Source organism: Corvus cornix, chromosome 1A (genome assembly GCF_000738735.6).
Source record: "Corvus cornix cornix isolate S_Up_H32 chromosome 1A, ASM73873v5, whole genome shotgun sequence".
NCBI lineage: Eukaryota > Metazoa > Chordata > Aves > Passeriformes > Corvidae > Corvus > Corvus cornix.
The window spans coordinates 36,900,271-36,914,196 of NC_047057.1; the positions used below are offsets into that span (position 1 = coordinate 36,900,271).

The 13,926-nt window shown below is 44.7% G+C and overlaps 1 protein-coding gene across 1 annotated transcript; it reads left to right on the plus strand.

Annotated features, from left to right (window-relative positions):
* Positions 1-211: 211 nt before the first annotated feature.
* On the plus strand, positions 212-11,529 carry LOC104698399 (glioma pathogenesis-related protein 1-like). Its single transcript, XM_010413704.4, has 6 exons — positions 212-526; positions 5,208-5,453; positions 7,477-7,586; positions 9,330-9,412; positions 10,522-10,548; positions 10,632-11,529. The coding sequence occupies exons 1-6, from the start codon at positions 347-349 to the stop codon at positions 10,781-10,783; spliced, it is 798 nt and encodes a 265-aa protein (XP_010412006.2). The 5' UTR covers positions 212-346; the 3' UTR covers positions 10,784-11,529.
* The last annotated feature ends 2,397 nt before the right edge of the window (positions 11,530-13,926 follow it).

The window sequence follows — 13,926 nt, forward strand, 5'->3', positions numbered from 1 at the left end:
ATACTCTTCCCTGCGACGTTCCGCTGCGGTGTGTTGTACAGCAAGTGGGTAACAGCACAAGCAGACGCAGCGAGGTCCCTAACAGGACACTCCCTCCTGGGGGTGCCCGCCCCGCACGACCCAGAGCAGCCCCGGCCGCCCCCGTTCCCCTCGGGCGTGCGCAGTCCCGGCCCGTGCCCGGCCCGCCTCGCCTGCGGTGAGGGCCAGGCCCCGCCCAGCCGCCCCCATGTAATGAGGAGCTCTATAAAGGCACCCGGAGCGGCGGCTGGGGGTGTTCTCCGGGATGCCCTCAGGTCCGCGGTGCTGACTTTGTGCTTGCAGCATCTCTCTTCTTCTCCCTTTCTCAATGACAACCAGGTTTTCCACTTGTGTGCTGGCTTTACTACTCTTTTGTTATTCCTCTGATTCCTATGAACCATCGACATTACCTGATCCTCGGGATCCAAAATTTATTGAGGAATGTGTGCAAACCCATAACAGATTCCGGTCTGGAGTGGATCCGCCAGCCAGCAACATGCTCTACATGGTAAGGGAGTCTTCATGACTTATATACAAATGTGTAGCATTGCGATGGTGTTTACGATTCTTAAAAACTGTTTTTGTGATCAAGTGCAAAAAAAACCAAAAAAACCCCACAAAAACCTGGGGTCATAAGACCAGCCGCTTTTTAAAGCAGAGAAGAAGGCTCTAATTATCAGGTGGCTTTATGCCATTGGATATGTGTACAGTTTTGCCCTGACTGAAGTTCCTCAGTCGAAGCCCAAGATTTCAGCCCTCAGCCGAGCACTGTCGGTGTGCTGTGTGCGAAGCCGCCTCGTTGCGAGGCACCGCACGCAGCTCGGCAGCCGGAGGTGCGCTTTTATGTGCGCATCTGAGCACAACTTTCATGCTCGAGTCAGGGCAGAGCCTGTTGCCAAACAGCGCTGGAGAGCTTTCTCTGAGCGTTCTCTGCAAGGCTCTCATCGACTGAGCCAGCAGAGCAGCAGTTCTGAGGGGCTGGGCCTGCAGGGGAAGCCAAAAAGCACCCAGTGCAGCAGGATCGAGTGCTGGGGACATCTTGTCCCCCACTGCTCTGCCCCTCACCTGCTCCCCGGGCACCTCAGGAGCAGTATCTGCAGCTACCACGCAAAACACAGTTTGTCTTTCGAGTGAACCACAACCATTTTCCTGAGCTCTTTTTGCCCTGCTTTCTTGGTATCTCACATGATCACCACCAGAAGATGACAGAGCCACAGCTGTAATTAGCAACACCCCAACTGAAGTTCGGGAAAAAAAAGTTCATTTTCCAATTCTGGTTGTCAAACACTAAAAGATAAGTGCCCCATTCTGAGTAACTGAGCAGTAATCAAACTTGAATTGCAAACATGACAGGAAACTATTTAGTTTCTCTTCCAGATGAATCTTTTACTTCAGCTGTTCTCAGCTGTACATCCTGACCTTCAGTACATGGACTCTTCATTTTCTATGTTGCTTTACAGGCCCTAAACAAATGAAATATTGTTAGGATGTGTTAAAAGTGCAATATTCATATTTTTAAATTGTGCCTAATTTCTCCTTTTGAAAAAGAACTGAAATCTGAAAAAAAAAAAGGCAGCATAAGAAAGAGACAAATAAATTGCATCTAAAACAGAAACTAAATCATGCTAAGTTTCTTTCAAAACACTGCAAAACCCCTAGTCTTAAATATGACCTCTCCCAGAAACTATTTAATGTGGAGAAAGCAGTACAATACATGATAAAATCTATTACAAAAGTAAAAACACTGGATTTAAAAACAATATTTTGAGTGGCCTTTGGCACTTAAAAAAGGCAGAAAAGAAGATGGTGCATTTATTTCACAGGGAACTTCTTTTTTGCTGGAGGTAACTGTCCACCTAGGTATGTAAAAATTAAGATTGAATTCAGGGCATTCCCATCTTTCAGAAAAGTAGTTTTTAAAAAGAAATGCAAAATGGAAACGCCTTTAATTGCAATTAATAAAGTTCAACCGTAGATATTTTTAATACATGTATTATAAAATGAGAATGTTGATCTAAAAGTTTTTTACCTGACAAATGTGAGCCTTTTCTCATCCACCCAAAGCACTGCTTAGTTCTGTTCTAAGGCTCCTCAAAAACAGCAGTCTCACCAGTTTCATCAGGGCTTCACAACAGTCTCTTTTGAATTAGTGCTGCTTTCCATTACTTTTCACATACTATACATTCAATTTTTCCTCCTTTAATCAGCAAGCAACTTGATATAAAATGAAAACTGAGAAGTAGTTCACGAGGGAAAAAAACCCGTGAGTATTGTTTCCTTAAACAGCAGTGATATCTATATGCAAATCTCCCAGTCCTGTGCATTTTCTTCCCATGCCATTTAGTCCAATCTTTCTGTTTAAGTGCAGTATTTTAAGCAAATAAGGAGTGTAACTGCAGTTAAAACTAAAGACCACTGTGAACATTTCTGTACACTGCTTTTCATCTGTCAGCCAGTTTAAGCATTCACACAAAATGGAAAGTATATTTAAACTTACTAATGCAACTTTAAACTTAGTATTATGCATACCTTTATCGAACTTTAAACTTACTGCTACTGTAGGATGAAGGAGAAGAGATTCATGGACTTGTAAAAAGCAGAATGTGGAAAAAAAGAGACCATGAAGCACTAAGGTGCATCCCCCACTGTCATACATCTTTCATCATGGTCATCTCAGAGCATTGCTGAGATGCAAAATGAAGCTTCTGTCTTAACTGGCAGAGTTATCTTCCAGGACTGGAAGATAAGTTCTGTACAACGCCAGATTTTATCCATTGTCCTTAAAAGTATCTAAGGAAATACCAACTGCTCACTTGAAATAAGACTTCCTGCCCCGAATTTAATACTTGATATACTGAGTTCCTATCAAAATTATTTATGTCCTAGTTTTGTGGGTGTATTTGGTTTGCATGGACAGATTTTGGAAGCGGAGGGGGGATACAGGAGTGGCTTCTGTGAGAAGCGGCCAGAAGCTTCCCGCATGTCCCACAGAGCCATTACCCTGCTGCTGGTGAAGGCCAAGTGCCTCAGCCACAGTGGTAGCGCCTCTGGGATAATACATTCAAGAAGCAGAAAGGTTGTGTACAAACAATTGCAGCCAGAGGAGAGTGAGAACATGTGAAAGGAACAACTCTGCAGACACCAAGGGCAGGGCAGAAAGGGCAGGAGGAAATGCTCCAGGCACCAGAGCAGAGCTTCCCCTGCAGCCCGTGGTGCAGCCCGTGGTGAGGCAGGATGTGACCCTCCAGTCTGTGGAGGTCCATGGGGGAACAGAGATCCAGCTGCAGCCTGTGGAGGACCCCACACTGGAGCAGGTGGAGGCCTGAAAGGGGCTGTGATCCTGTGGGAAGCCCAGGCTGGAGCAGGGTCCTGGCAGGACCTGTGGCCCCATGGAGAGAGGAGCTCACACTGAGCAGGTTTGCTGGCAGGACCTGGGACCTCATGGAGTACCCACTCTGGAGCAGTGTGTTCCTGAAGGACTGCATCCTGTAGAAGGGACCATGCTGGGGCAGTTCATGGAGAGCTATACCCCATGAGAAGGACTCAAATTAGAGAAGGTTGTGAAGGACTGTCTCTTGTGGGAGGGACCCCACACTGGAGGCAGAGAAAGAGTGTGAGGAGTCCTCCCTCTGAGGGGGAGGGAGCAAGAGGGACAGTGTTTGATGAACAGAGCGTAACCCCTAATTCGTGTGCCTGTGTGCTGCTGGGGCAGAGGAGGGAGTGGAAAATCAGGACTGAAGTTAAGTCCTGGAAGAAGGGAGAGGTGGGAGGAAAGTGTTTCAAATTGTAATAAATATAATTAATTTCCCCAAGCTGAATCTCTTTTGCCCATGACAGTAACTGGTGGATGATCTCTCCCTGTCCTTATCTCAATCCAGGAGCCTTTGGTTGCATTTTCTCTCCCCTGCCCAGCTGAGGAGGGCAGTGATAGAGTGGCTTTGGTTGGCACCTGGCCAGCATCCACCCCTCCACAGTAGGAAAATACAACCTCTACAAACATTAGGCAAAGGAAGAAATGGAAGACATAGGTTACAAAATATTTTCAAATTTCTGTAGAGGCATTTTGGTGTGATCTTGGGACTTTTAATTACTAATTGGTAGTATAAATGATACACATTGTTTCAGACTTAGCTATGTTACAAAAAAAGGTTACTTAGGTAAAATATAGATGTTAATATCTAACAAGTTAGCTTTGTTAAATTTTACCAAAAAATCTACAAAAAGGTAGATTGTAAAATATACCTTTTCCTTCATCATTTCTGATCCATTCAAAACAATTTCCCTAGTGTTACCATCATTTGCACAAGCAAGTGAGCTATTTCAGTTAATTCAGACGAGGACAAATAAAAAGTTTATTTTTAAAAAAAACTTCAAAACCAAATAGTTCAGTGCTGGACAACTTCATTTACATAACACAAAGTATAACTAGGACTACAAGCATGCACTTGTGGTATTGTATCTACCAGGAGCTACAGTGCTGTAATCACTCAGTCAAGGTGTGTGCACAAGAAAACCCAGCAAGAGCAGACACCACCTCCAGTGCAAACAAATGACATTTACATAACTCAATTGCTTAAATAACCACTTCCTGTAAAATTGAATGGCAAGTGAATGAGTCATTCCACAAATATGAATTCAGCACTAATGTTTCAAGCCACCAAGCACAATGATGCTCACCAAAGGGTTGGGTTTAAACTGTCCCCAAAATCCCAGTGTGTTTGTGAACTGACCTGCAAGCCATGGCCTGAAGCAAATATGAGGCTACACAAGACTTGCATTATTGGTATGGTAAGCATAACCCTCATTTTCCAGATTTCATGTAAATTCGTTTTAATTTACATTAATGTTCTGTCATGGCCAGCACAACCTTGAAATGCTCATTGTGCCACAAACACTGTATTTGACTGATGTACAGCACTTGGTGTCCAACAAACCAGTCAGCCAAGATCATACACCACCCCAAAAATTTCTTCAAGCTTAATCAGCAATTTAAGTTCAAATCAGAAACAAACCTACAAGCCAATCTGCCATGCAGCTCTGTAAGTCTCAACAGAAGTAAAAAATGAATTAACCAAAAGCATCTACACTATTGAGACTCATATTTTCCTGAAAGCTGCTCTGAATATATAAGGATATATATTAGCACTGCTAATATATCAAAGTGATTTTTAATTGTCTTTATTTTGCAGAGTTGGGATCCAGATTTGGCAAAGACTGCGAAAGGCTGGGTAAAGAAATGCGTATTTAAACATAATATATACCTCAAAGAGCGAGGGAAAGTTCACCCCAGATTTCATACTGCTGGAGAAAACCTCTGGACAGGCTCAATTTCTGCCTTTACTGTGAAAGGAGCCATCACCTCTTGGTACAATGAGGTCAAATACTACACTTACAATGCCAATCGGTGCAGTAAAGTATGTGGCCACTATACACAGGTAGGCATTGCATTTCTCCATCTAAACCATGAGCCAGCTTTGCCATTTTGAATCAAAAACTCTACATTTCTGTTGAGATTCAATGAACTTCCAGGTTGTATAGTCTTACTATATGTCTATGTGCACCAGATGTTCTTATTTTTCCATTTATGGGAGGGAAAGAGTCACTGTGTTATTACTTCAAATGTGGCAGTTTGGGTTGGGTTTTTTTTGGAAGAAAATAGTTCAGCCATCAAACAGTCAGGTTAGCCAAGCAGTGCCCAAAAAACAGGCAATGGCAATGGCTGTGGGCTGCAGTGCATGAGTGGAATGAGGTCCCAGCTCTGTTAAGCAGACTTCAAATGCCAAGGGCTGGAGAAGTACCATCATGAAAAGAGATGTCTGCAGTTCTGCAAACACCATGTGCACACTTTGTCCAACTGCTATTCCCAAAGGAAGTGGGCAAAGTGAGGAAAAGGAGTGCTGCTGCCATGCAAGCCTGCAACCACTACCCACAGCTATAGGAAAGCAGGACAGCTTGCAATAGCAGCTCTAGGGTTAAATTTTGACCTGAAGCTATTTAATTTTTTTTGCAGAGATATACATGTGCATCCAGGACTTGAGTAGATGAGGTAAAAGCTGGTGGGCTTTCCGAACTTGTGTGCAGGGAAGATACTTGGGTGCAGGAGTTGTGAGGGGTGACTGTTGCTCTTTGAGCTTGCTCTCAAGGACATTGCAAGAGTCAGCACCTGGAAGCTGCACAGAAGCACACCTTACCTGGTACTAAGGCACAGTGCTGTTGACCATGGTGTTTGTAGAGGAGCAGCCCATGCAGTTTCATGGGGGTAGAATGAAAATATAAGATAATTCTCACTGGGAGTTAGCAGTTATAGTGACTGTAGCTAGAAGATGTATATCTGCCAGCCTCAGGAGGTATCCTTGGGTCTTTATTGCCGGGGAACTCCTCATTCCTTTTCTTCTTCCCAACTGTGGAGAAGAGAATTTTCCCTGGGCACAATTACTGCAGTTACTACAAATCACTGCTCAGTCAGTGGCCCCCTGGGATGGGGAAGGTCCTTTTATTCAGTCCTTCACAGTCCACAGGAATTAAGTTGTCTATGGCTGGTGCCAGGAGCAACCTCTGCTCTGCCACTGCACTGAGAAGATCCTCAGGAGCCTGAGGATTGTCCCTTCTTCCCATAGCTGGCACCAAACAGGCATAAACGGAAAGAGCCAGACCTCCCCCTTTAAGTCAGTGGAGGCACAAATGTATTTATGTGCTAGGTTGCCAGGATCCTTCCATATTGCTCATGTAGTCAGTCATTGCTGCTGTTTTATCACCCTCAAGTACTGCTGTGCCCTTGTCTCCCCTCTGCTGCTGTCACAGGACTTACTTTTCCAGGACTGCAGCATTTGGCTGCACTCTGATAGGATGCTGGGTCCCACAGAAAAGGTTCTGGTAGAGAGAGGATCAGTAAGTGAAGTAATGGCCTTGCCTCTAGATTACCTTAGTCATGGCCATGATGTTAAAAGGCAGGACTGCAGCCCAGACACAATCCTCCTCCCTGCTCCTGCCATAATACCAGTGCCTTCTGGCAATTTGCTTTATGTCCCCACAGGATTTAGTAAAGGGGCAGCCAGCCCTCATAGGAGCTGTAGCAGATCATGCAACCTTTTCAGGTTTGAACTCAGCTCCCACAGCAGGAACAACAGAAGGCTAACGGATGAGCTTGAAACAAAGGAGATGAACTTCACCTTTCTCCTTTGCAAGAAAGGAAAACAACCTGTTAACAGCCAGTTATTTCTTATTTCAGCATCGTTTTAGCAAATACGTGGTGAATTGGGTAAAATAATCAGTCTTTTTTCAGAACAAACTATGATTTTGAGATCCATCACTGCTGCTTTTTCCTGCGAAGCCTGCCCAAGGAGTCCTCCTCATCTCATTTGTATGCCATAAAACAGAGGAGGGCAGGTCTTCTCCTAACTCTTCAGGTGCTGAATCAAAGCCTTTGTCACCAGTGTATCCATCTGTCTGTCTTTGCAGGTAGTTTGGGCTGCAAGCTACAAGGTTGGCTGTGCTGTCCACTTCTGTCCCAAGGTGGCATACACCACCATACGCAACGCAGCACACTTCGTCTGCAACTACGGGCCGCCGTAAGGTTTTTTGTTACAAATATTTCACAGTGTTTGGGTCCCACCCCTTCCCTTCCACAACATGCAAATTTATTAGATCAGTCCATTTAGTCATGTTTTTTGTGGGAGGAAATGGTCTCCAAAATAGAGAAAGAGGTACACCTTTGTCCAACCAGCATTTTTTTATTTGCTAGCTAGGGCTATGTATTGGAGCCAAAAAGCAGTGAGACTGGAAGAAAGGATTAAATATAAGAGGTTGACATGAAAATACTGAAGTGATCATCTAAAAATTAATCCCTTGCTCCTGAGTGCCAAGATGGCCCCAGACAGTTGCCAAGGTGCAAGCCCAAAGTCTGAAGATACTCCCACACGGCCCAGAATTAAGGCCCTAAGTCAATGGCTTGGATAAACACTGAAGTGTGCAATGCTGGCAACCTGCAGTCTTAGCAGCTGAGGGCTGCTTATGAGGATAGGGCTGCTCAAAGCAAAATTTGATCCAGAGGTCTTTCATATGCATAGTATATCCAGCTAGGATGGATGTATTTTTCTCTTCTCCAGCTAATTAATGCCACCACGGTATAAATGCAGCTTTACATGCATACCGTGTTGGGCCAAGGCCAGGCCAACCCTTGAGCTCAAGCAAGTTTGACATTCCTTTTGCCTTTGCCTCATCCTTGGAAGAATATGTACCCCTGACTAGATACCTTGAAATGACACAGCTGCTGCTGCACCCAGAAGCCCCACATCCAAATGTGTTGTGCAGAAAAATCCCACTGGATTTCTTGCCCTGTGTTGGCATGGGGAAGAGAAGTGCTGCCCTGACCAGCACCCAGCAAAGCAGGCAGGGTGCTCTCTGGAGAGGCAAGGGGCTCTAGAGGGGGCTTTAAAGCTGGGCCCTTCCCTGCTGGGTGAGGACACTGCAAATGGGCAGTTGCATGCTAACAAGTGCAGTTATATCATATCCAGCTGCTGATTTTGAGAAGCAGCAGCTTCATTGCTTTATTTCAGCTCTGCCAAGGCAAGGCAAGATGCATACACAATTTCCTCAAGTGAACATACTCTTCAGCTTAGACCAAGCAATGAAAGCCTCACCTTGCTGAAAGTAATGAGGTTTTTTATCATGAAGTTTCATCTCCCTACTGAGATTTCATGCTTACAAAATCCCTCTCTGTGTTCATGGGCAGTTTGAGGCATGCTGTAAGTCTTGCTTTGGCCATGCTTTGAGCAAAGTGAAGCACTGAGCTGTGTTTGGTGCAGTATCAGCCTGGGCAGAGGTAGTTGGTCCCACTCACACCACTCGCAGAGGGAGGGAGCAGGGGAGAGACCCAAATCACTCCTAAAATACTAACCAACGTATGGATGAAACCACCACCTATGAGAGATTCTCCAACACCAGAGCATCCCTCTTTGAGGCTGAATACACATGTACATATACAGTAAAAGAACTTGCTCATTTCCATAGCTAGAGCCAGCTATGAAAGTCTAGAGTCTCCATGCACACAAATTACTCAACTTTGAGACTGCTTTAATTCCCAGGTTTGCAATACTACTGTCTCCAGTTTCCTAAACAGCAAGGTGTCCCATTACACTTAACCTGTTCTTCTTCACTGCATGGCTTGGGCACAGGGCACTCAGACAGGACTCCTGAAAAAACCATCACTCTATCAACACAAGTGAAGCAAAACTCCTGTTAAAACCTAATTAGCAGTAGGTATTAATGTTCTGCCAAGGGCTGTTTGAGAGCAGTGTGATTTTCCTTCACAGTGGGAATTTCCCAGTGCGCCCGTACAAGACGGGAGATGCGTGCAGAGACTGCGGCGGCGAGCAGTGTGATAGCAAGATGTGTCGTAAGTAGAAGACAACCAGACATCCTCCACAAGCACATGTAGAAAGGGAAAGAGCACACAAAAGATACTGGCAGGAGACAGGCATAGCACTTTCCTGTTCCTAAATATAGGCTGAAAATCTGTAATCAGAAGCCAAGTGGGTAGTGATACACAGAGAGAGGTGAGGAGGGTGGAAAGAGCCTGTTTTCTACCCTGGGGAGTGATGGGACGGGGGTCTGCTCTTCAGGTGCTGGAGGGTGTGATACAGCAGATACGGTGGCTGCAGTTTAAGGTGTTACTACCCTGCCAGAAGTTACTACTTGCAGAAATGGAAAGCAGAGAATGGGATACCTGTCCCATCCTGGGGGCTCCAGGTTATTATATGATGTGTGAGCTGTGGCTTGAGCTGGTGCAGGTCCAAGTAAGCTTTGGCCTGCCATGCCTCTGCGGGTGGGGAGAGCAGCCGTGGCACTGCCAAAGCTGCTCACTCCAGTGAACATCAGCTAGGCCATCTGCCATCTGACATGCAAGAGCCTTCATGGAGATGCAATGCTCAGCCCAAGTCTGGCAGCCTTCCTGATATGCCTGCACTTGGCTTTTGCCTCAATGGAGTCAGGAGGGAAGGAGACCTGAAATTTCCATAAAGATAAGGTACTGTGCTGTGGACATTGGCCTGTGGGGAGCTGAGGTCGAAAGTTTCCCCAGCACTCAACCATTGGTGAACTAAAGGAGGGGGAAGATGGCATTTAAACACTAGTACCGCAGGAATGTGAGGGAGTCCTGGATTCACAGCGCTGTTTAATGTTGTAGGCTGAGGATCTCAAAACACAAGGCACAGGGCAAAAGCCAAAGTGATCTTGGGAAGCACACCTTGGGGGGTGAATCCTCTCTACACCAGCCACTGGTGGGAGGAGAAGTCAAAAAATTGTGATCAACCACTCCTCAGCATAGTCCTGAGAGTCACTGCAGGGGTCTGCCAGAGTCAGTGGATCTTTGCTTCTTCCTGAGAAAAAACACATCAGCTGTATCTATAAGCCCATTGTGATGCTCACATTTCATTCCCTTTTGGCTAGAGTCAAATTGTTTCTAAATTATAAGTGTGCTTATGTTTATCTCTTTTATCTCTCCAGGAAATGCAGAGCGTGACAAAGTCATTGGTAAGTACCACTGGAATTACTGCTTCCTTTTGTTGCCCTTGCTGCAGTTATACTTGAAAACAAGTAAATTGCTTTGTTTACAGAGGATTCCAACTGGCATCCAGAGTGGGACAGACCTGCATGTGATGAGTTCTGCATCTCCGTTACTGCTTTAAGATCATTACTCCTAATACTGACATTTCTGGCCACCTGGCTGATACCCAAATACTGGTCTCTAGTACCTGCCAGTGGGTGACACACATGTAGAAGACCACAAGAGCACTTGGCTCTTCCACTTGCATAAGTTGCTGGCAGCAAAAACATTGGTAGAGACATTGTTTGCATCCACAGGTGATTTAGAAATACAGAAATAACATCTGCATTGCAGGTCATAGTTAAAAGCACTGATAAGCAGCTTCCTTATTGCTCAGAGCCAGTTAAAAGTTAAAATGGCTTTAGATACTAAAATTGCTTTAAAAGTTAAATAGTTAAAATATTTTTAAAGTGGAGCAGTGTGCTGGTGTTCTGGTAGGTACAGGAGCACATTGTCCAGGCAGCACACTAAGGTGCAGGCAGCTGCCCAACACACTTTAGGAAGGGCTGGAGAATGTCCAGCCCAGGAGCCAGGCCCCAGCCCACAGCCAAGTCACAGGCAGAGCATGCACCTGTCTCATTCCTATTGCACTCTTACCTTGGGTGCTCCTACAGCAAGATGCAGAGTGTCCTGTATCATTTAAACTTTATTTTAAGGAATTTTTTGATCCCTGTGAGCTCTGGCATTTGCATCCTGTGGCAGGCAGCACACTTCCCAGTTTCACAGAGCACTTGTGTCAGTGCCACTTCTCTTTGCTTAGAATTTGTTTTTAAACTCATGGTACTTGTGCCTAAACAGTTTTATCTGTGTTTACATGGTTATATATCACTGCAATCTTTCCTGTTGTGTTTTTTTTCTGAGCATTGGGATTTTACTGCTGTTTCAAACAATAAATTGTTATTTCCTGCTTCCTGTGTGGCAATCATGAATTTGCAACATGAGCTACAGCTTAACTGCTGGTGCACAAAGTAACCCCACATTCAGCTCCAACTTGCACAACACTAGAAACAATACTGGGAAAGGTAAAACTCCAAATAAAATCACACTGTGCCCAGAGTTATGACTTTGGTTCAACAGCTGCCAAAGAACAAGTCTCTTGGAACCTGCACATCTGGAGCAGGCAGAAAACTGTGGGGGCAGCTGCTCTGTTCAGCTGGGTATGTCCTCTACCAACTACAGTCACTCAGCTCAAGCAGAGTCTGGAGGCAGCAGAGCTGCACAAACTCAAGCTGGACCACAGCAATCCCTGTCTATCCCTTTAGAAGCTTCTGCACCTGTCCCTCTGCACACACTGCTGTAAAGGAAGCCGGGGAGTTCCCCTCACAGCTTAATTTCTGTGGTACTGTCACCGCAGTGCTTGTCAGTGTTTCTGTCTACCCACTCCTGACCCTGACTCCTGATCTTACTATTGCCATGGATTTCAACTGAAAACACTGGAACTGGGACCCAGCATTTCTCACATTACACATAGTTATCTGCTAGTTCTCCTTGTACTAGAATCATTTCAGTATCACAGCATTCCTGGAATAAATCATTTTTCAAGATGCAAATATGGCTGGGGACAAAACTACAAATTTAATGCCTGATATATCTTAATATATATACATCTTATTTTGTTGACTGCTAGAGTCTCCATAGCCAAGACGGCACAGCCACAGGCACTCTTGTGTGAAACCAAGCCTCAAGCTCCAGGGACTGCAAAGTCCCATCTAAATATTGGCTGGCAAGTGGCACATGGGTAGCAGGACCTAATGTGTGTGCACCCTCCCGCACAGGGCTCCACAGCAGACAGCCCAGCACAGTATCTGCCCCACAGAAGCCATGTAGGGTAAGATCTTTCTGCTGGAAAGAGAAATGCAGGGAAGGGAACCAGATACACTGTTGTGTCTGGGGAGCTTAAAATGAGCTCAGCTGGAGTTCTCCCCTGTTTAGTTTAATGGATGCTTGATCTCGACCAGAAGAAACAGAAGGAGCACAGAGACCTTAAAGTTCAAAATGTTAACGATATACTTAAGCAGCTCTTAGGAAATCCAAAGAAAGACTTTCCTTAAAAAAACTGATTAAACCCCCAACCTTTACAATGTGGCATCTTAAAAAAAAAAAAAGCTTGAAAATCAAGAAGTCAAGAGGAAAAAAGTAGCTTTGTCATTTTCAGGATATCCAGCAATCCAGGTATTTAGCTCTGGATGATCAAACCACTTTGAATTGTCCCCACAGCATATATCCATGAATTCCATACAATAAATGCAAAACGCTGGTACGGAAATACAGACTTCACATACATTTCTGCAAGTCTGTAAACTCTAAAATCAGTTTAAGAACGTAATTTGAAATAGTTAAGCAGTTCTGAAAATACAAGAAAATCTTTCACTCTTCCAAGCCCACTTTGTTTTCTATTATTTACATCTTACACAAGTGTTATAACTGTACTGCCATACTCTCTCAGAAAACAGGTCCATAAAGCACCAGCAAGTGAGATCATGCAGCCCCTTTCCGTTCAGATATGGACTCTTGGGCAGACAAATCCTTTGGCTTAACTTGCCTACAGGAATATGAGTAAGCTTTCTTGATTTTCCAGTTTAAGTAAATAATGTCCTACCAACAATCCTTGAAACTTGTCAACAGTAACAACCAAGAAATACTAAACACGATGTGACGCCTGTCCACCCCGTAACAATAGGACAAGACTTCCTGAAGTGTACTTAGAATTTTATTACAGAGAAAGATGCCATCTAAAAGCTACATAAATAACTCAGCTGTGGGTCCTAATTAAAAAAACTTTCGTGGAAATAAACATAATTTAAAGCCAGGCTGCCAAAAGTTGCACTGCAACTCAGGCACCCAAGAAGTTAGCTGATGCAGCTGGAAACTTTCTTTTAGGATACTTTCACAGCCAGATTCCTGAAATGATATGCCAGTCTGCAAGACCAGTGGGAAAAACAGCCTTACACTGGTTTTTAACTTTTTAAACAACAGGCAGGGGAATGTACACCACTCCTCTGTCATGAAAGGGGCCTGCTGCAGTTCAGATCAGAACCGAGGACTCTCCCTCCCCTAATACACTCATGCTCCTCCCCTGGCTTGTCAAACTCCTCCTTAATGGGTCCTCACTCTGCGGACTCTTCTGCTGAAGCATATTTGTGAGAACAGGAATTTAAACTCAAGTATTGCAGTGTCTCCTGTTGAAATTAGTCCTTTCACTATGTGAGGTCTGAACTACCCAACAAGCCCTAACCTTGGTCTCACCTTTACTCTGTCAGCTGCCAAACACCAGCTGGTGTTTCTAAAAAGCTTTTCGTAGTGCT

Bases quoted from the DNA above. Each gene is read 5' to 3' on its own strand.
- LOC104698399 (XM_010413704.4), top strand. From the start codon at position 347: ATGACAACCAGGTTTTCCACTTGTGTGCTGGCTTTACTACTCTTTTGT. The intron at 9,413-10,521 runs GTAAGTAGAAGA...TTATCTCTCCAG, and splicing joins GTGTGATAGCAAGATGTGTC to GAAATGCAGAGCGTGACAAA. The intron at 10,549-10,631 runs GTAAGTACCACT...CTTTGTTTACAG, and splicing joins AGAGCGTGACAAAGTCATTG to AGGATTCCAACTGGCATCCA.